General features: G+C 39.8%; 1 protein-coding gene across 7 annotated transcripts in view; it reads right to left on the bottom strand.

Moving 5' to 3' along the window:
- Positions 1 to 8,053: 8,053 nt before the first annotated feature.
- The window catches only part of DST (dystonin), a 296,486-nt gene continuing 281,423 nt past the window's right edge, over positions 8,054 to 23,116 (bottom strand). For 3 of the 7 annotated variants that reach the window (XM_061460566.1, XM_061460567.1, XM_061460569.1), the window contains 11 exons: positions 22,873 to 23,036; positions 22,347 to 22,509; positions 20,767 to 20,921; positions 20,527 to 20,601; positions 19,640 to 19,657; positions 17,198 to 17,315; positions 14,996 to 15,064; positions 14,042 to 14,241; positions 13,469 to 13,579; positions 10,986 to 11,109; positions 8,054 to 9,296 (listed from right to left, as the gene is read on the bottom strand). In XM_061460566.1, the coding sequence (XP_061316550.1) occupies positions 9,031 to 9,296; positions 10,986 to 11,109; positions 13,469 to 13,579; positions 14,042 to 14,241; positions 14,996 to 15,064; positions 17,198 to 17,315; positions 19,640 to 19,657; positions 20,527 to 20,601; positions 20,767 to 20,921; positions 22,347 to 22,509; positions 22,873 to 23,036 (1,463 nt within the window). In that variant the 3' untranslated portion in view covers positions 8,054 to 9,030. The remainder of the gene's footprint in view (positions 9,297 to 10,985; positions 11,110 to 13,468; positions 13,580 to 14,041; positions 14,242 to 14,995; positions 15,065 to 17,197; positions 17,316 to 19,639; positions 19,658 to 20,526; positions 20,602 to 20,766; positions 20,922 to 22,346; positions 22,510 to 22,872; positions 23,037 to 23,116) is intronic. The other 4 variants (XM_061460568.1, XM_061460570.1, XM_061460573.1 and 1 more) reach the window with 3 other exon arrangements.

Below are 23,116 nucleotides of genomic sequence, written 5' to 3'. Positions count from 1 at the left end.
AAGATTCTCAGATTTCTGCCAAAGAAGAAACACAAGAGCAGCTAAGAGGCAATGCTGTTATCAATAACTATTCCTGACCAAGTAAAGAGCTATTCAGTTGCAGACTTTGGAAGTCACTGGGGTAATTCTTGCTCTGTACATAGCCATCACTTTGTGATACAGCAACTAACTGAAAGAAGCAGCCAGCGCTGAGCCCAGTGAAGCCACCTGAAGTAGAAAGAGGACGGGTCCAGCTTGTGAAGAACCTTCCCAGCACCAGCATGGTCTGGCTGGGGGAAACAAGGTGTCTGGCTGCTGGGGGTGAGCATGCCCAGCTATCATAGAAGTCTTGTTCTGTTGAAACTGGACCACCAAGCAGCTGCCTGCCACCCACCCTGGCCACCAGCTCTGCCCATAGACAGACCACTGACCTCAAGGCATTGCTCCTGCAATGGGGAGAGAGGTCTGTGGCCCTGTAACCACCACAGCCGGAAGGATGATTTGGGCTAGTACTGACTGGGGTTGTTTTGTTGGATGAGATCATGGCAACATTTTTGGAGAGTCATAGACACACCACTGGAAACAGAGTGGGAGCTTGGAGGGGAGGAGGAGTTGTCTCACACAGAAAGCTTTAAAGCTACCAAATACAAAACGCTCACTCAGGGGCTGAAGTTTCCATCAGTAATTAACAAGAGCTTTTCCATTAGCAAGAGCTATATTAAAATTCTTTTGCATCATTAAGAACAAAACCCTCCTCAAAAATCTGGAAACATTTAATAAGTCCTCATAAGCTGGGAGTAGAAAAAGAGAGAGGGAGGAAATAAACCCCCGAGTTGTGCTGGGGTAAGAGATTACCAAACACTATTTCTTTGTTATTTAATCTCCCAAGTAAACGCAGCATGTGTATAAAAAAGAAATCACATGGAGAAGTCTGCGCTGGCTGAGCGACCACAGCATTGGGTTTACGAAGGCTTTCCAGTGCCTGAGCGAGCTGCGGTCAGACAAACTATCTTCCCGAGCATCGGCAGGAATAACGAGGCATCGCCTCCCGACAGGCTGCTACCCTCCAGCCGCTGCCAGGTCTCCCGGGCGAGGAGGCAGCTGTGCGTGCAGGGACCTCAGGCGGGAGGTTCAGCCCGAGTTCAGGAGCTGCGGCTCACACTCCCACACCCTCCTCGCCATCTGGCCGCCCAAAGCATCGCTTCGGCTTTTGTTACAGAGCCACGCACTGGCTGGGAAATGCAGCTCGCTCGGCTTAATAGGAAGTGCTGCCGAGCTGCTCTCATTTCAGAACAACTGCACCGAGTACTTGCAAACACACTTTGCAAGGGAAAACCAACAATGTGTGGAAAGAGTATTCACTGCTAGTGATTTGCCTTCCTTTTGGAAAAGTGTCAGGCTTGCCTGATTTATTTGTGGCTTGTTTACCACTTCTCATTGTATTTCTATAGAACAAATTAAACTTGTTTTAAAATGGATGGCTATGTTTTGTCCTTGAGTTCCACTGTAGTAAACTGTGCTCTGGATTCATTTTTGACTGAATGGAGAGCTATTCAAAGAAACAGTCTTCAGTAAGCATTCATTGAACCCAGAACTTAAAACTTACATTTTTTAATTCCAGAAAGACCTATTTATCCACAGCCACACTCAATTATGATTATTTAGAATGCAAATAGAGGGAAAAAAAAAACAAAAACAAAAACAAAACCCAAAGACCCAGCCAAACACAGCAACCCCACCAAAGTAATGAATATTTCATGTCTTTTAGGAAACCCCCTTTCTGGTATCTTTCTCTTATCCACAGGACACTTGAAAGGAATAGAAACATGTCAGTGTGGTATCTTTTCAATTACTTAAGTTTTTAAATGCTTTGGGTCTTAAGGATGTGCAAGGCCTGCCAGAGCACCCCATGGAAGATGTGTTCATTTACACGGATCCCAGTGTGTCCCAGTAGGGTGAATGACCAGAGAACCCAAAGGAAACAGGATTTGCAGGTGCCTTGCAAGGTGTATGTGACTGGAAGCAGCACGGGGGGCACACATTTGTATCTGGGTTTGCTGCTGAAGGATCCAGGAATGCTCAAGAGGTCCTGAAGTCTTTTGAGAACAGTAATGTGACTGGATTCTCCACCCATCTTGTATGGTTTACATCTCCTGAATGGGACTAGAAATCGTGCTAAATTATATGATGGTCCATGCTTTGCATATCCCTAAAATACACTTAGTGCACCAAAAGGGTGTGTAAGTGATAAAATCCAGCAGCAGCAGAACTTCCAAACCATTCATGATAATCCCATCCCATGGCACCCTTAGCTAGAAATAGACTCATTAATTTGGGGTGAGATTTGTTCCACTTGAATGAGCCATCTAAAGGTTAGTTGGTTGGGGCTGAGCTAGTCACTGAGGGATCCTCAGTGTCAGCCCAAAGCAATGCACACTTCCCAGGAGGCAGCATGAATCAACACAGCAATGCTTTTTTCCAGAGCACCCTTCCAACAGCGTGCACTTCAGACACTTCTGAGCCAGTGTCTGCATCTTTGTGTTAAGACCTGCCAAGAGCTCCACTGCAGACCTCTTTCTTCTGTTAAAAATGACCACCTTCTCCTATGCTGTCTTTCCTAGCTTTCAGTGTGCTGTTTACGCTCATGAAGACCTTTCTTCTGATCCCATAAGTGCTTACTTCTTTGAGAACCTGTTGAATGTTTTGGCAAAGCCATGTGGTCTATCTCAACCTTTGCCCACACTGAGACCTTCGAGGGTTTCCAGCAGCTTGTAAGGTGTGCGTTCCCTCCAGAAGCTAAGCCAACTTTTCTGTAGCGTATTTACCGTTTTCCACTAACGCATCATTGTTACAGTGTTACAACGCTTTTGTCACTTTTTCAAGTCCAAACTGGTCAGCAGTTTTCCGGAGTTTGTCAGCTTCAGAAAAAGCTTGCATTATATGTTAGACACTTTTCAGCCATCTCACATTCACATGAGAGGACTCCAGTTAGCAGCTCAGCTACTTTCCTGTAGCAGACACTTTCAGTTCCTGCAGCAGCCACTACATACTCCTCATGACACTGATTTGTTGATTTGGTCTGTAAAGCTTCAAATCAGCGTTGCTAGAAGTGAAGCTGTCCCCCTCTTCTGCAAATGTGGAGTTGATCAGTATTTGCAGCATCTACAAGCCTTTTCTTTTCATCTTTAGCTTGAACTGACTTGTTTCCTGTCTTACACTTTGATTGTAGACTTTTAGAGAGATATTTCTTTATCATATGAACTCATTGCCTGTAAAAACTGCCCACACAGTGCAGTCTTCCATAGGTCCCTAGGTCCCCAGGTCCCCCTTATTCTGACAATAAAAGAGGATTTGTAAGAGCCATGATCAAGACACAGAAGGACAAAATAAATACTAATGATGTTGGATATTTTTCTGAATGTTGGAAAGACCATCGCGATTCCCACAAAAAGCTTCAAGTCAGCCTTTCCTGTCAGGACAGACCTATCATCACTCTGGCTGCCTCCTCCTGGAGGAACAAAAAACACTGTAGATGCTGACAGGGCTTGATTTATGGCTTGGGGCTCTTACTCATATTCAATCATCCAAGTTCTAAGAACACATCTATTAACTTTCTCGTACTGACTCATCCAAGATGCCAGATAAGTTACACAATTCACCTTCATCACTCTTTCCTTTAGCCTTCAAATACAGAAATGCAGTTAGAGCACCTCAAGCTGCAATTCACACTATTTAAACAATTTCAGTTCAGAAGAATTACTTAATTATGAAAAGACAACCCTAAAGACTCTTTTAGCTTCAGGCCAGATACCACTTCATTTGCAACAGCCAAACTCTGAGCAAGTCTTAACAGAAGGACTTCAATCTGCATAAAATCCCCCTCAATAGTATCAGCCACTAAGCATTTTCATGCAAGTTACATGCTGTTTCATCCATTATTTCTGAAGATCTCCCTTTTCCTCTGCAACATTCCCCTTTTTAACAAGTATATCTTTCTTCTACAGAGATGAGTAACCTACCTGCATTTAATCTGCCAATGTTATTGAAAAAGGAGCAAGCAACCAAGCCAACCATCTCTCCCACCTCCACATCTGCAAACAGGTTATTCAAATTCAGCAGAGAGAACAATTTTAATTAGGAAAGCACCTTTTCTTTGTTCTGCAAAATTCCACTCACCCTGCGTGAAGGTATAAGCCTGCTAACATCACCACTCCCAACTATGGTCAGCGTTTAGAGCAGCCATCAAGCTCAATACCACTAGCCTAGGATGAACTCAAATACTGCCATACAGCCCAGGAACTGGAAACACCTGGAAGCTCTTAGGGCAGCTGTACTGGGATGCAGCAAACCAGGGAACGATTATTTTCCATCCCTATGGTTATTTACAGAATATTACAGCAAGTGCTCAGCAATGTGTTCTCTGGTCACATATCACGACCAACGTCGTAAGTCCTATGGCTCCTCTCTCATACACAAGCTGTGGGGTGTAGACAGTCTCGCTGGTCCCATCTCAAGACATCAGCAGAGGCAGCTACAGTTTCAAACATTGCTGCTGACTATGGCATGGCATAGCTGCTTGCATCAGAGTTTATTTTTATGAAATGCATTAATTTTTAAATAAGGATTGCACATAACCTCATCCTTATGCTTTTGTGAAGAGATGTGCTGTAGGCAAAGCCTGAATTAGCGTCATTTATTATATTAGCATGTAATTAATGGTCTCCCGATATACCTCAACTGAAGAAGCTGAGGATGCCTGGGCCACAAGACATCACTAGCTCTTCTAATGGTGTATTTTTTACAGATTTCAGTTTTCAGAATATTCCATGAACACTTTCCCATTTTGAAGGCAGCAAAACAGAAATGCAGAAAGCTGAAAATGACTGAAAAAGTAAAGGAATCTAGAACTGAGCCAGTTCTTCCACGGGCTAAACATACACTGAAAGATACGGGCTTCATTACCATCAGCTTTCCAAGCCTTCTTCCCTTGCCATCACCTCTGCTCCTGCCGTGCACAGGCGAATCACGGTGTATTTTCCATCCAAAGAGTATCGACCATACAGAAAGGTTGTCTCTACTCAGTCATCCAGCAGACTGGGTGAATTCATGATCATCTCCTGTTGTTAGAAGGAAGATAACAGAAGGGAGAAAATGCATCTCTGATAATGAGGTTAGGTAAAAACTCTCATGACTAAACAAGGTGGAGACGTGGCCATGGGGCTGATCCTTCCTCTCTCATTTATGCTTGCACCAAAGAGGAAGTATTTTTGAATAACAGGGAGACGGAAATTGAACACCACCTCTCTCTTTAAAAAAACCATTCACTAAAACTGAGCTACCCATCAGTTACTGGCAAAGCCACAAGATGCCTTGTTCATCAAATTCTGCAGTTTGGTCCTTGGGTCACAGATGTGCAGAAGATCTGATGTTCATTTTCAGATTTTTGCCATTATTATTTTTGTAACGCAGGGAACAGAGTTTTGGAAAGCCTCAGTTTTGGGAGTTCTTAGCATCTATCTAAAGCAGTTAGATAGTTTTTGGAAGAAGGAAAATGAGGTAAGGAGACAGATTTGGGTTTTCAAACAGAATTCATAGTCCTGTTTAATTTACTATTAATTGGGTTTCCAATACTGGATAATTCTCTCCAGTTGATAACTGAACTTCCCTCCTTTGCCAGTCCCAGCCTCTTCTGTTCTGCAGTAGCCAATGAGCCACAGAAATCCACTTAGTCCCTGGGCTCTTTCAGCTGACATCAAGTTTCTCAGAGGCTGGTCACAGCTCTAATATTTCTGTGAAGTTACAATACAAAATACAGCAAGTTGCATAATTAATGAAGCATTACACATATTTAAGCTAAGAGTAACATTTACATAGAAGGTGCTTCAGGGTAAGTTCCAACACTGCCTCATGTGGAGTGAGCTGCTTCGTCCATTTGGAACACAAGGAACTGAACTACAGAATTGTTCTTGCAAAGGAGTTGTTCAGATCTGCCATCCCTACGTTCTTCACCTTCAGCCCTGTGGCTATAAAATGCACCAGGAATGCCATGTTGAGCACCACCTCCTCCTACAGCCAAGTTACCAGGACAAGTGCCCAAATTCTACCCTTTTGCTTTCTCCTGCTGCCAAGTAGAGATGCTCCCGTGACCATCTGTACATGTAGAGCACTTCTTTATCCAAGGGTGGTTCCAAAAAGCACTGCGTCATCCTGATGTATGTTAGTGTTCGAGGAAAGCAATCACTGGACAAATAGCAGCAATGAGAGAGGGGAAACACAGAAAGACAAAGCATTGCAGCAGAGGCTGATACTTTAGTACTCAGTAAATACATGTGCTGATTCCCAAACCAGCTGCAGTAGGACTGGTCACTGCCTGCTTCCCACAAACACACAAAGCTCTGTGTTGGAGGAAATCCTGACACAAGTGGATTTGCATTGATTCAATTATCTTTTGGGGTATTGTTTTGTTTTCCTGTTTTTTATAAACAGATTGTGTGAGTCAACTTGTGTGTCTGCAGGAAGCTCTTGTGAAAACATCGCCTACAGTAATACCGCCAAGACGTGCTAGTAACAAATGCAGATATCACCAGTATCTGAATGTAATCAACTGAGCTTCTGCTTCATTTTCAGCATGCTAAGGGACCAACCAAAACCCAGCCTTCCCCTAAAATTGCTGTAATAAAGCTACAGCAGTTTCTGGTATACAAATGGTCAGGTTTTGACTATTTGGTCTGTCATGCTGGCTAAATTCTACCCAAATCTTCCTGATACTATCAAAGATAAATTTGAATTTCTAGGGATTCTGTCACTACAGCATCTATCCAGCTGTTCTACAGCACTCCCATTTCAAGCTGCATCCTTCTTCCACTGAAAATTAACTATTACTAATACTTTCAAAGAATAAATCATAGAATCATAGAATAATTAGGGTTGGAAAGGACCTTCAGATCATCAAGTTCCAACCCCCCTGCCGTGGGCAGGGACACCTTACGCTAAATCATATCACCCAAGGCCTCGTCCAATCTGGTCTTGAACACTGCCAGGGATGGAGCATTCACAACCTCCCAGGGCAACCTATTCCAGTGCCTCACCATCCTAACAGGAAAGAATTTCCTTCTTATATCCAACCTAAACTTCCCCTGTTTAAGTTTTAACCCTTTACAGACTCTAAAGAAGAGTCCCTCCCCAGCATCCCTATAGGCCCCCTTCAGATATTGGAAGGCTGCTATGAGGTCTCCATGCAGCCTTCTCTTCTCCAGGCTGAACAGCCCCAACTTCCTCAGCCTATCTTCATCCGAGAGGTGCTCCAATCCCCTGATCATCCTCATGGCCCTCCTTTGGACTTGTTCCAAGTTCCATGTCCTTTTTATGTTGAGGACACCAGAACTGCACACAATACTCCAAGTGAGGTCTCACAAGAGCAGAGTAGAGGGGCAGGATCACCTCCTTCGACCTGCTGGTCACGCTCCTTTTGATGCAGCCCAGGATACAGTTGGCTTTCTGGGCTGCGAGTGCACACTGAAGCCGGCTCATGTTCATTTTCTCATTGACCAACACCCCCAAGTCCTTCTCCACAGGGCTGCTCTGAATCTCTTCTCTGCCCAACCTGTAGCTGTGCCTGGGATTGCTCCGACCCAGGTGTAGGACCTTGAACTTGGCATGGTTAAACTTCATGAGGTTGGCATCAGCCCACCTCACAAGCGTGCTGAGGTCCCTCTGGATGGCATTCCTTCCCTCCAGCGTATCAACCGAACCACACAGCTTGGTGTCATCAGCAAACTTGCTGAGGGCGCACTCAATCCCACTGTCCATGTCACGGACAAAGATGTTAAACGAGACCGGTCCCAACACCGATCCCTGAGGGACACCACTTGTTACTGGTCTCCAGCTGGACATTGAGCCATGGACGACAACTCTGCGTGCGGCCATCCAGCCAAATCAACAGCAAAAATATATCTCTGACATAAAGAGCAACTGAACTGGTCTTCAGGCCTTTCATACATGGTATAGAAATGTCACAGTTTAATATGGACAAAATAACTTTCAACACACAATAATTACATATAATGTCATATGATCTGGTATGTGCAATTTAGTGTTTTATTAAACAAATACAGTAGCTAACCAAAATCTGATTGCTGACAATGGGAAATTACATTAAAGCGTATGTTCCTATGGCAATTACTGGTCATCTGAAATTATATATGCCCTAAAACATAAAGCAGAAAATTATCTTCCTGTGAAATAAGAAATACAATAGAAATAAAGTTAAGGGACATGTTTATTTTGGAGCTTTCTGCAAGCAAAATTGCTTTGATACAAAATGAGTTCAATGATACAGTGCTACCATCCACTCAAGCAAAAGAAAACCTCACATTTACATGAATGCACTTTATATTGATATTCTTACAGAATAATAGTTCAGATATCCAGAATGTGTCTGGCCTCATTGAAAGCAATGGCACAGAAATGCTGCAAGGTATTGGAGTATCATATTACTGGCAAGTGCTTAATTAACTCTGTGAGTTCTCTGAGAGATGCTGTATAAATAAGGGTACTGTGAAAGTGGGTTTGTATTCCTTAGTATCTTTGCCGTACATCCTTTAGTGTTTGTTTAGTTAGCTCAAAATGTGTAATTGTGTCTTTTGGCTTTTTAGTATTCTCTTCTTCTTTTTTAAAGAAAAATCATGAGGTATCCTTTACTGTTAACTAATGACATAGTGATAGGCCTATTTTATTGAGGTTGCAGAAACTTACTGTACATTCGGTACACTGTACATTCGGCAATTATTTTTAGTGTACTTTCTACACATTACTGTGTACAACTGTTAGTTTACATTAAAACTCTTCCCCCTTCTCACAGGATATGGCAAAACCAAAATCTGACAAAAATTATACACATAAAATAAGAAGACAAATACACAAATAAGGCCATCTGCAGAATTAAAAATCCACCTCTTGCGATATTTCACAATATTTTCTACATAATATTTTACATCTTATGAACTTAAATACTTAATGCAAAAAGAAAAGACCTTTATGGAACCAATCATATTATCTCTTCAAGGACTTGTCTAGTTTGCTGGCTAGTGGCCTTCTCTGGGGAGTTGGAATTTTGGAAGGCTTGGCTGATCCTGGCCGAGAACCTGCTCGGGGTGTCGGTCTGCTTGTGGCAGGAACAGTCTCTGACATATCTGAGCACACAGACTGGATTTCTGAAATGTCAAAGTCAGATGCGTCACTGCCACGGCGGCTGCTTGACCTGCTGCCAGCCTTGCTTCCTGCTCGGCTTCCAGGTCTGCTTGGAGTTCTTCTGGTTTCTAGAGAGAGAGAATATATCCATCAGTATTGAAGGTAAGGATGGAAACGGTGTGCAGGTCTTTGCTGGGTCTCTGGCAACCCTGAACGTTCCTCATTGCATAAACTAAACTTCTCTGCCAGGCAAGCTAGATGATGCCATACCTCCCACTAAAGAGAAGGAAATGTGAGATCAAATGCTGAGCCATAGTTAATTTGTCACTAGCACATCTCATTAAAAATGTATTATCCTGGCAACTTTTCTTTGCTCACTAAAAACACATTGTATATTCACTCAACAGCCAGAGCCTTTCTTTCCACTGCCATTTTCTCAGCTATGAATTGAAAGAATTCAGTATCTGGCCTCCTCATGCATTCAGGATTTCTTAACGTATGTACCCTTTTTAAAAAAGGTCAAACCCATACAGTTGAGAGCTGTAAGTAAACAAAGGCAGAGTTTACATTCTCCCAAAGAAAGGGCTGAGTAAATGAGCTCTCCGCAATCCTGCTAAAGTGAATGCCTGCCCAGACAATGTGCCATGAAGAAAAAACCACAACAAAGAATCTGTAACAGAAGATCATTAATGTGTTTTTTCATAATTTTCCCACTACTTATTGATATTTCTGATCTTAACAAATCTTGTTCCCTGTATGTGTGAGCAACATAAAAGTTGAAACTGGAATCTTAGGTGGCTCGTTTCAGATCACCTATAGAAGACATGTACTCTTTGAACAGGATTTTCCAGTACTGCTCAGTATGGTTTACAGAGCTTAAGATGTGAGGGAAAGCCAGTAAAGCTATCTTCTGTTCTAACCATCCAGCCCTTTCCCTTATACAGAGCTGCTCTGAGGATCCTGAAAGAGCACAGCTTCACTGCTTTCTATTTTCATATACTCTTTCTAAAATCTCTATGGGATAGATAGGCTGAGAAAGTTGGGGCTGTTCAGCCTGGAGAAGAGAAGGCTGCGTGGAGACCTCATAGCAGCCTTCCAGTATCTGAAGGGGGCCTACAGGGATGCTGGGGAGGGACTCTTTCTTAGGGACTGTAGTGACAGGACAAGGGGTAATGGGTTAAACAGGGGAAGTTCAGGTTGGATATAAGGAGGAAATTCTTTCCTGTTAGGGTGGCGAGGCAATGGAATAGGTTGCCCAGGGAGGTTGTGAATGCTCCATCCCTGGCAGTGTTCAAGACCAGATTGGACGAGGCCTTGGGTGATATGATTTAGTGTAAGGTGTCCCTGCCCATGGCAGAGGGGTAGGAACTAGATGATCTTAAGGTCCTTTCCAACCCTAACGATTCTATGATTCCGTTAATAAGATCATCTACAGCTGCTCCCCACAGTTCTTCTTTCACAAGGAATGGACAAGTCATGATTAAGGGACAACCTTATTCCATCACAGTGAACACTGTGAAGAACCGAACCTTTTAAGCAAATACTTCTTCCCTAGCTCCTTAGGCAGATACACTGGAGATATCATTGTCAAGAAGACTGCAGTCATGAATTTACATACCCATAGCTGAATGTACTGGCTGTGCAACCATGTAAACAGAGGACCATTACCCTGATTATGTGCACCCTTAGCCAAACTAAGGTAGGACTTTCACTCCTTCCCACTCACCGGACATCTCTCTCACAAGCTAACATGCCCTAAGCATTCAGGTGGAAAACAAAGCAAGTGGCAGATCAAGCTCTGAAGTAAAGACACTCACCTGCAAACTGAGCTCTGACTCTGGTAGCTGCTGTTGACAGGATGCCACTGTCTTCTCCAGAGTGGAAACCCTTCCCTGATAGATATCCTGGCAGTCTGAGCTTACTTCCTTGAATTGGTGTTCCCTATGCAAAATGAAAAAAAGGAAAAAAAAAGGCTTTTTTTTGGTTGCCACTACTGAAGACAAGGTCTGGCTGGTATCAGGTAGCTCACAGTGTAGAAGATGATCATCATAACAACATTCACTGCAAATCTGAAATACTGATTTGAGTCACTACAACATTTTTCATGATGTGAAATTTTAGCAGTTAATATTTGATGTAGTCCAAATGTCAAACAACAAAATCACTTTAACAGTCTGCTTGATATTAACCCTTTAGCATTCTTTATGCATATTTCAATGCATATGAAGAAAGAAAAATACTACCTTCTTGTAATTAGTAAAGCATTTAAGATTAGTTGATGGTACATGACTTAAACAGAGATAAGTAGTGGAGGTTTTATGTCTGCATAGCTTCACTTTCCACCATTCTGACACTGGTTATAGGTCATGAAAATATTTGTTTCAATTTCACAAATATTTTGAAGGCAAAATAAAACTACTGAATTTCAAAGCCTCTTGCAGAAAAAAAAGATAAGACTAATTTAGAAAGTTTTCTTGTTCTCAATATATTGTCTGAAATGTCTCTACTCCACAAGCTGACCCCTGCCTGCTTTCGCAGTTTTGAAATAAAATGAGTCTCAACTTACAATCTATCTGTCCCAAATGGGACAATTTCTTTCAAAGCCACAAGAATTAAATCCTCAAATCTCAAAACGCACGCAGAATGTAAGATAGGAGGTGCATTCATATAAAACCACAGTATCCATATTAATTTAATGAACACAAAAATACTAAGTAAGTATCCAAAACAATGAATAAACATTGCAGTGATGAATGTGGCATGGTGAGTGGCCTGTATACTGGCATTGTGTGTTCTGTGCCTTTGATCTCCATAAAATGTGGGGTAGAATTAATTACTGAAGGAAGGATCCCAATTACTTCCACTTCTGCACTTTGGGCAAGGCACTGGTATAGAATCTGGTGCAATCTTGTACCACTGCAAGAAGAGATTAAGCTTATTCTTAACATTTGCCCTAAACTTAAATGCAGTCTACATGTAAAATGAATAACCATTCTCTTCAGCAGAAAATGCTGCAGAACGCCCCAGAAATTCACTGCAACCTACCCTACCCTACTTGTTCCATTTATAATCTTAAACCACAGTGGTTTACATAAAGAAACTCACTGGCAGCTGTAAGAGCAGGAAATAAATACAGTGCCTCCATTTGAAATCAATACCAACTGCTTTCACCTCATCATAATCTGATGCAAACAACACCTTTTAAGTACCATCAATTAATCTTACAATCAGCTAAGAGATGAAAGAAATAGAGATATTAGAAACTGAAACTGACTCAACTCTGTGCTACTGTTACTTATTCTAAGCAACAGCCCCATGTGCTTGAAGTGCTGTATACATACACAAGCCTGCAGTGTGCACAGTTAAGGCACCCACCGTCACAGAAGGAGGGAGTGAAAAGTTCGTTATGCATCTTTGAGCCAAGCCACACCGAGGTCATGTAAACCCAGCACCAGAAGGTGTCACATGAATAGCAACAGGCATCAAAGTGCAGATTGGTGAAAAGCAGATACAAGAGAGGTGATGGTGGCACAAGCTTCCCCTTGCCAAGCCCTACGTCTAACCCAAGGCAAGAGTAATTCCTACAAGTGACAAGTCAGTCTGCAGCCTGATCCAGCTGCAATCTTTTCACTCACTAATGACATGAGAGGAGACACTCTGGCTTCAGGCCCATTCAAATTTTTGTCATACAACTTAAATGCTGGCACAATCCTAATTGTTACAGCAGCAATTTCTATGCAAGTCCTGGGCTGGAAATAAGACCAAAGCTCATTTCCTGTTAAGTCATCAAATAGTTATCTTATTAGAGCAACGATTGGTCACTACCCCCCTAAACAAAACTTCCAGTTGTTGGAAACATTTATGTATCACAGTCAGTCTTTTGTACCATCTTCTTCACAGTGACTGGATATTTCTTTATTTACTGGTTTTGCACTGGAGATTGTGATTTTTCCTACTTTTCCACATTTGCTCAATCAATTCATTGCACACGGATTTATTAACCATTTGCACTTTAAACATGAATGCACTGAGGCTGAGTTTTCCTGAAAGTCAAAAACCATAAGAAACAGAATATTAAAAAAACAAACAAACAAAAAACCCAAACAAAAACCAAACAAAAAACTTGCGAAGGAAAAAAAATAAGGAAAGAAATAATTTGACAAAGCTCTAAAACAAACACAATGCATTAATATGCCAAAGATGTTGCAGCTCTGAAGCACTGAAATTCTAGTGGCTGTTAGTGAGGTGACAGTTTTAGTGAAGGAAGGTCATTAGACTAGAATCTCTGTCCTTACTGTACCTCTGCAGATGACCCTTGATAGTCTGAGGATTCTGGTGGCTTAGAAGGAGTTGACGTTTTGCTGTTTGTCAACCATGGTTTACCATAGTTGCGTGTTAAATGATGGGGTGTCTGTATGAAACAATGGTAAATCAAAATATGAAGAACAGTAGATGGAAAACAATGTCATGGAGAAGGATACCCAGGTTGTCACAGGGAGATCAAATCTTATAGTAGTAGTAAAAACTAAGCAGAAAGAAAAGCTGATGACAAAACTTCTGAAACAAAGCGATGGAAGAACTTATTTTCTAAATTAAATGGAGAGCTTCACTGCTCTTTCAGAGCAACTCCCAAATTGCCAGTTAGCTCATGTGGTGCCTTATACGTAAAGAATTCTTCTATTCCTGTGCCATAAATAAGCAGTAGAGGAAATACACTGAAAAGACTTCTCAGATCCTCCCCAGACTATGAAATAAAATGGAGATAGTTCTTCCTATGGAAGCACCATGGAGAAGCACCAGTATTGTTGGAGCAAGTGAGAAAAAAAATAACCAATCTGTTAACCCAGATCTGTTTCTGTTTGTTTCTCCTTACCTTCGGTGTACTTGTAGCAACTGCTTGTGGAGCAGCTGCCTGGCCAGCCTGACTTGACAGAGAAGTAGATCTGTTGGGAGAGGCACCCCTTGAAGAAGGTCGTGACCTACGGCCCCTTGGTCGGAAAGCTGCCATGCTCTGACTGGCACCATCTGCCAAAATGAACTTTTCACGCAGTTCCACGTTTGTCCTCCCTTTAGCTGCAGCAAAGAGAGGTGTTAATTTAGTCAGACAGGAAAATTGTCACAAGGCGGTTTAGAGTCATTTTCGCCATGCCAACTCCAACACATTTTAACAATAAATAAAATGCATTACTGTGTAATGCATTTATTTTGGACACAGAAGAGTTATGTGCAGAACTCGCTTATTCTAATACTTTATGCCAGCAGGAATGAACCACTGTCAAAGGAAGTCAGCATGATAATGGAATGCTCAACGTGCTATATCATTGTTAATCAATCAACTATTAATACATAGACACAGCCTGATGAGCAGTTTTGCTAACTCTACAGCTACTCATAATAAATAATACTTGCTTGGATGTTCCAGAAGAAATTGCTAAGTACAAATTACAGGAAAGCAGCAAATATATTTATCCAAAACTATGTAGTTTGGCAACATGCAATGAGGAACATAAAATCCAAACTATGATGAGGTAATTGGTGGCTAAGCACTCACACATACAAACACACATATGAGAGAATGTTCTGCAAGAATAGATGCAAGACATGTTAGGATTTAACTGTGTCAGTGTGAATGACAATTGTTTTTGAAACACTCTTAAAGCGTGTCAAAAAAATTCAGCTTGCAAAGCACCAGCCCATGTAGGAACACATTAAGCTAAATGTGATGGGTGAAGCATATTGTTAAAAGTATCTATATTTAAAAAGTGGGAAGGAAATGAAGAGAGAGGAGAAGAGGAGAAGAGGGAGACAAAGAGAGGGGTTTGCCAACCTATAGTAGGCTGAGTGGTAATTGAAGAGTTTGATTCCGAACGTAACATTTTACTCCCGTGATGATGAACTAGAAAAAATGACACAGGACATGGGTCACATTAAAGAAAACCGTTAGCAAGAGAAGAAATCAAGTACAGCAGCTGCATATGCAAGAGACTCGGAGCACCAGGCCAAAGACAGGACTCAGAGCAAAAGCTGCCCCTAAGTGCTCTGAGGTGAGTTCTCAAAGGTCTCCTAGGCAAAGAGGAAATAGCTCTTGGACAGACTTGGCTGCAGTCCCAAGTATATGTCTGTAACAATGGTATTTATCTGCTGACATAAAGAAGTAATAAAAGCTTTCTATAGATATCATATATAACTAGGTCAAACAATTTTAAAGCTGTTTACGACAACACTCCTTTGAAATGTGATTTAACTGAATAGACAAGAAGCCCTTAGTGCAAATGCAGATTTTCTAGGTGAAGCGCTTAAGGAAAAGTCTGAAACTGCACCACTGACATTAATGACTACTTTGTACCACTAACTTCAACAAGACCAGGATTAGGTACCAATGCACAGTGTCCAGTGTCCAGATGTTTTTGCAGAGATTAGCATTCCTTTAGACCCACTGTGGTGACTTTCTCATCTGCTCAGGTATTTCCATGAAAAAGGGATAAAGTACTATAGAAAATACTATACAGATACATAGAATACAAGGTTTATTAAAAAAAGAGTTCCAAACAATAAAGTTCCACAGAACTCTTAATCTGAGGACAGTAATACGGAATTATAATTAGTGAGACAGTTAAGGACTGTATCTCTCGGTGTCAACCCAAATGGGAATTACACCAGTCTACCTGTCAATAGGCCTGACAAAATGTTTAGGATACATCAAAACTAATGAATGAAGTCAGATATTCTGGGGCACATTTCATTTCCCACTGCCCTCCACTTTTGAGAAACAAGAGTAGAAAGCTCTAAAGGATGCAGGCATAAATCACTTTCCTGTAGCAGTAGGTGCAGAATCAGGTGCTAAATTTCAGTTATATACGTGGCCCGTTGCCAATGAATGTAGTATTACCATTATATTTCTTTAATAAACAATGTATGTAATATGTTGGTAAGCAAAAGGACTATTTCTATTACTGCTTAAGAACTCAGATGTCATCATAAGGCTATGACAGCTCTTTTATGATACTATGACAATAAATTTTATGGTTACCTTTTAAGCCTGTAGATAAAGGTTTCTAGGCCTTAGGGGCATACTGTCAGCCCTTAAGAGGTTTTCTGGTTGCTTCTTTTTGGATTTAATGAGAGAATGCAGTAGCTTCTTTTTGGATGTAACATCCTTGGACTTAGTATAACAATTGCTACAAATACAAGTTCTCACCCTCTCAAGGTTTCTATCATACTGTTTGGAAACCTTGGTCCCAAATCAGAAGCTCTGTGGGATAGCTTCACAAATGGCTTCTTTCATATCTCAAACTGCTTCTCCAAGAACAGCGTCAGACAGAGTCTACTTTCCCACTACAGAAGTAGGCTTTCTTAATCTAAGATGTCATTACATTGCTGTGTACTGATAAAACAATGCACTGGATACAATACCCTGGAAGGCATGGTGACAGAGTGCTCCCTGCTTCTCCAGAGCCCAAAGTCATCCTGACCAGAGAATTTTCCACTTGCTATATACAAGGCTCAGGGCTCTGCAAAGTGGTTCTGGGGAGGATGCCAATGAAAAGACAGGGCCACAGAGGCAGAGCCTGAAAGCCTGGGTGCAACCACTGGCCAGAGAAGATTTTATTGTTATTGATGTTACTCTTTGATTCAACTGCCTTATTTTGAATTACTGCCTTAAAATTTCTCTCTTGTGGAGGAGGTTTTATTGGACATTTCTCTGTGCTATTTCTGCCAAAGTCATACAAGCAGCTTATGTGCCATGAACTTTATCTGGGTCAAGATCAGTTCTTATTTACAATACTCTAATGCTGGAGGAACTGTGCACAAGACACCACAATTGTTCTAGACATACATCAGTGTAACTGAACAGGATCTAAATCATGAGATTTAAAGTTTACAAAAAACAGATCATTATGTGACATTTGGTGAGATGATGTTTACAGAACTGCCATTTTATACAATTCAATCTTCACCTCGAGACAATGAATGGTGATTGCATCCAAATAATTGCCTGCAGGTCCATTTTAACAGTTGTGTTACATACCCCTGCAAGGATCGTTTTTCACTAAGAACTCATCAAGTGCCATCCAGCCACCTCCAACACGAACCATGACTGTACTTCTTAGGATACGAACAAGGCGCAATTGTTGAGAGTCTCCAAACTGCAACAAAAATCAAACAATAATCTGAGGTTCTCAGTCATTCAGATGTAGTTCAGCACTGACAGGTTAACAATTAAACACTTTAAAAAGTTTATTTTGATATTTAATGATTAGTAAATGCTAAATATTAGATTTATTTATGCAGGTTATTAAAGCTGTTAAGATTTCAAATCAGACGCTGCTGCATTAATCCAAAGGAGATGGCAGGATGGTAAGAAAGAATCTCAGGTTTAATTTTATGCTTGATTCTCAAATGTCTGAGCTCATAAAGGAAGTGAAATTAGTAACACATTATTTAATTGGTTATGATTGGTGTTTGTGTAAATTAATGAAGACTTATTTTCATTATCTCACTGTTAAGATCATAAGCAAATTCTCTTCTGCAACAGTCTAGAATTTAATGTCAGCTCAAAGGAAAGCAGCTTTACTTTAAACAATCAATATGTAGGCTGGAAATTCAATGCATTACAAGTGTTGCACAGTTCTATCAATTGATTCACTTATAGGAATATTTTCATGTATAGCATTGATGCTGGTCACCTATAGTGAGGTGCACAGAGAGACGGGAACTTCGAAGAAGCAATGAATGATCGATAGCTATCACTACTGTCCTTTGTTATTATTATTATCCTTTGTTATAAACCGTTTGTCACTCTTCTGTCTACCCATCAAGGTTCTTCACAGTTCAGAGATGCACAAAAACCTGTTTCATACTAGCTCTAGTACTAGCCCATTCCTCTTTAGGGCTGATGGCCAGGCCTAACATATGTTTTGCTCTTGAAACCTGCATAACAAAACCTATGCAGTACCTGTGTCCAAATCCAGATCAAATAAAACATGACCAAAATGATGACCCCATAATTTCATGAAAACTAACCAGAAGAATTCAGTACTTTTTAGCCAATGCCACTAACACATTCATTTTTGTATCGGATCATTGGGCCAACTCTCACACCATCATACAGAGCGCTTACTGAAACCAAAAGAAGTCAAATACAACTCCTTGGGATAATCTTTGACCTCTGGAGAAGGCTGGCTATAGTTCAACTGTACCTACTTGCTCCCATGAGGGGACTGAAATGCTTTAAATGCAAACCACACAAACATGCTCCCTGCTTGTAAAATAGCTTTAGTTGTTTGGTACTACTTAAACCAAGAAGAGAGAGTAAGTTTAAAGGAATATTACTTTTAGGAACCAAACAAAAGCAAAGCTGCCACTTAATAATGAATTTTGTGCTATAAGAACATTCACATGAGCATTATTCATAAGGGCTTTTTAATAATGCATTCAATATGTGCTGAAGAAAGAACCGTTTTATATATGTAGATCAAAGTCTAAAAAAAACGTATCTAAACTGACGTTGTTTATTTTCATTGCCTTGTTTCTAGAGCATTTTTTCTAGAGGTTCTAAAGATACTTTTTTCTTGCCTGTATTTTACCCCATCCTAGCTTAATTCTGCAGTTAGACCCCATCAGACAACTATATAAAGGATCAGATACAGTGGGGCTCCTTGAAAGTAACACAGGTATCTATCAAAAGCATCTTTCCTAATGGTAACTCAGTCCGTTTTCTTCTTAAAATAGCCTGGATACCAACTTCCCTTGAACGGGAAAAATTATTGTTTCAAATAATCAGAGGTAAAAACATAAAAGAAGTCCAGTTTAATCTACAAAAACACCTGTTCTTCACAACAGCCATAAAACTTTACTCTCACTAGAGAAGCCTCAGCTAACTTGCTATAGGTTCTTTTTGCCCATTTCAAAAATACGTATTTAACGATTCACTGTGTTAGTGCATAAAATGCCAACAATCAGCTAGGCTCCTGATCAATCTCCTTAATTCGCATGCTGATGAAAACGAAAGGACCTTTTGCCTAATGGGCAATAAATAAGTGATATGACACTGGGATCTGATTACTGTTATTAGCCTTTAAAAAATACAACAGAGTTTTGAAGCATTGTACTATAAACCTGAAAACTGATAAAATAATAGTCATTCTAAAATTGCAGTTTAATGCAATTGCTCAAGATTTTTTACTATTTGAGTTGCTGCTGACCATTATCTGGTTCCTTTAAAAGTAATTTCCTTAATGAGGAAAATGGCCAAAGAAAGTGTATGAGAAATTAAAGAGAAAGGATCCTGAGACAAGGAATTCTCCATAGCATATAAAGAAATACCACAGCTGACCAGCAATGAATTAGCTGAAGATGAAAGGATGGCAAGACAACTGATCACTGCAAGCTTAAACCACTATGCGTTAGGAAACATAAAAAGAAAGAAAGAAAAAAAAGAAACTTCATAACACATTCCACTGGTTTATACCTGATTTCCCAGGAAGAACTGATAAGAAATGAAAAATGGAAGAAAGACACGATTAGTTTACAGGAAATTCTCTACGTGATTCTAGAACACATGCAAACTAACACAACATTAGACATTCTAAATAAAGAATCTGCTTCAGAGATGAGCAGGTAGCTAGCCATCCAGAGACTGAATACTAGAAAATATTCAAGGCCTTTGTTGCCTTCCCATTGCTGTTTCTGTGGTCTTTCAAATTAATCTACAAGTATTTAGTAATCTCTCTTAGCCAAATATTGAATATTTCGTCTGAAATTGTTCTGGTTATTGAATCTAGGGGTGGCAGATCTTCTTCTACAATGTGATATTTATTTTCCCATGATCTATTTTTTTTTCTGCAGATTTCTAATGCATTTCTTACACTTCAGAAGGAACAGTGTGCTCCAATAAAACAAGGAAGGATAAAAGTGATTAAATGTGCTTTGGTAAAAGATCTTTGAAGTATAACAGAGTACCACAGGAAAATATCAGTCACTGTTTTTATAGAAATAATAGAAAATCAGCTATGGTTTAAACACTTTGGGTATCCAGGCAGAAAGATTGGTTTTTAAGGAGCTGTTGTATGTATGCATGCAAGTGTGTGTGCGGCTAGCTTTAAAAAAATTCCTGTACACTGAAAGCAAGCTTCAGTAATTTCAGCGAAAATAAATACAAGCAGCAGTATTTTCCCATATTTTTCACCTATGTTCTCTAACAAAAAAACCCAACCATAATATTTAGAAAAGCTTAAAGAAATCTGTAATTATCATACAAAAATCCTGTAAATTAATATAGTCTCATTTGTTGCATAAAACATGTCTTATGAAGAATCTTCAAGCTTAAAGAACTAAGAAGGTCCTTAGAAGACTTACCCTGTACTTGTTATCCCCAATCTGCTCCACTTGAAACCGTTTTGCACATTTACATTTAGCTACCTGTCTCGTAACCTGCAAAAAAACAGAACTGGAGAATTACTTTACTGCAAATATCACATTTCTAAAGATCTGTGTAGATGGTAAACTTCAAATTATATAGGAGTGAAAATAAAATTAATTATTAGAAAACAGGACCCCCATAGATCAGAGTATGATCTAAGAAAGCAGAGAATATACCTCATCTTCAATTTTGTCAGCATCTGTGAGAGGTTTGTATGCATCCTTGTTTGGATGAAGAGCTGCTACAAATTCATAATAGTCAATATATCCATCACCATCTCTATCAAAAATATCTGCAACAGCACTCATTTCAAGTCGGCTTGTTGGGAATTCTGTAAGGGAAAGACAGCAACAAAAGCTAAGGTTTTTGGCTTTCCAATCCCACTACAATGAAAGGCTTTAGCACACATATTATAAGGCTTTTAGACACTAGGTGACAAATAATGCTTATAAAAAACCAAGGACATTCAAGAAAGTGAAGCAATCTTTCTGGAAAAAAAATTGTATTAACAGTGTTATCTAGATATTGGATTAAAATAAGTATCACAGAGTGGCTTGAAGAGAGACACAGTGAGGGCACATATTAAACTGTAAGATGTATATATATTTTTTTCTTAAACATTTTGACCTTCAAAGTGCATAAAATGCTACAAATTAACAAGACAAATTATTAGCGAGGAAAGGTCAAGTAAGACTTTCACTGTAAATTTGGAATGCAAGGCATTTCCACTGCAGAAACATGCATGGTGTTTTGTGAAATCCTTCTTTAGATGGAGCTCACAACAGCAGAATGTTAACCCACACAGAGATTCTCTACAAAATGGTTAAAGAAAATTTCAACATGGTGAACAGGGATTATATCCTGAGTATTCAGCAGTTATAAACTGATACCAACTGAGTTAAATGAGTAACTTGGTGGTATCAGGGTTTTTTTACCAAATTCTGTCAATTCATGCAAAACAGCAATGACTATGTACAGTGACAATATTATTGTATTTCCTAAAGCAGGGGGAAAATAAACACACTACAATATTCTCAAACAGAATAACATGAGATGCTGAAGCAGCCTAATTCTGAATCTTCACTGCTCAAAGCAGAAGTCTCCATGATCTGAAGATAAAGGACTATTTTAAGTAGTAGGCTCTTATCTGTCAGTTGCTAAAGGGTAATACGATCACACAAAGACATGATGTGGAAGGACTACATTAAACCAACTGTGCATACCTAAGGAATATCAATCCACCAGAAAAACTAGGAAAAGTCCCTTCCCAGTTTGATTGCTTGACATTTTGATCCTCATTATGCAGGTAGATGAATACGGTCATGGTACATGGAAACACTAGTTTCAGAAATTACATGATCTCCTTCTATTATCAAAACTACTCCATGTAAGTTCTTTAATCATATGAACATACAAACTGACTTTGAAAATTACAGGTTTTATATAAGGTACATTTTACAATTTGGTTAGTCAATGAAAAGTAATTGCTGAAGTGGCTAGTATACTGTAGGAATGATAGTCTGAGCCCAGCAAACTATTAATTAGCCAGTAATATAAATATGACATTTGTAATCTGATTCAGAATGTAAAAGAACAAGAAAGAGGTTCTAGAATGTAGAAATATTTAGAACAAACATAATTAATGACTTTAAAATGGTAATCTGTGACTAACACACGAAACTGCATAGGGTCCACTATATACAGTAAGACTTCATGAGAGGTTTGTTCCAAGTTCAACATTAATTTTAAAACTTACTTGAAGAAAGAATTCCATCGATAAATTCTTGCCTTGTTATCTTTCCATCCTGATCTTTATCGATCCTTCTAAAGAAGTCCATCACACGAGACTTCTTATGGTTCATCCACCGCATGTATTTTTTCCTCCAAATATCAAAATCAAAGTTGGCAAATTCTCTCAGCTTAATAAAAAAGAGAAAGAACTTCTTTCAGTTGAAATTAATCAGTCTAGAAAAAAATCACTGATGCAGATATCAATTGCATTCTTCTGAATAACTGGCTCTTTGGGGGCCTATATAAACATTGTAAACATCTTCACTTCTCACATGTAAAATGAGAATGACAGCTTTTAAAGCATGTTAAATCACGTGTATCAGTGTTTTCAGTTAAGTGTATTGTACAGTATAAAACAACAAATATGGAGGTAGTTTACAATATTCACAGTATTGATAATCTAATTAGAGTAATGATTTTGTTTACACTAAATCAGGGTAAACAAAATTAGGCAAAAATATTATGTATATTCTGTACAGTCCTTTTCTGACCTCTTCAAGTCTGTCCAAGGCATCATTAAGTTTTCTTCTTCTTTCCAAGGCCAGAAGCCAGACTTGCTGCCATTTGCTGACTAGAAGGTTTACCCGTGGATTCTTGGTTTCGATTTGTGCCTGGGCTGCCGACGGATATATGCCTGGTGTTGGGGAACGCTTTCCTATTAAAACATGACAAAATGTGTATTTTCACCCAGTTCAAACAAAACAAACATTCACACAAAAGCTACTTGACCTTCCT

This window comes from Pezoporus flaviventris, unplaced genomic scaffold (genome assembly GCF_033815535.1).
Source record: "Pezoporus flaviventris isolate CSIRO_AGI_PZ_B2104156 unplaced genomic scaffold, CSIRO_AGI_Pfla_v1 ptg000031l, whole genome shotgun sequence".
Classification (NCBI taxonomy): Eukaryota; Metazoa; Chordata; class Aves; order Psittaciformes; family Psittacidae; genus Pezoporus; species Pezoporus flaviventris.
This window is presented reverse-complemented; position numbering and strand designations above follow the sequence as displayed.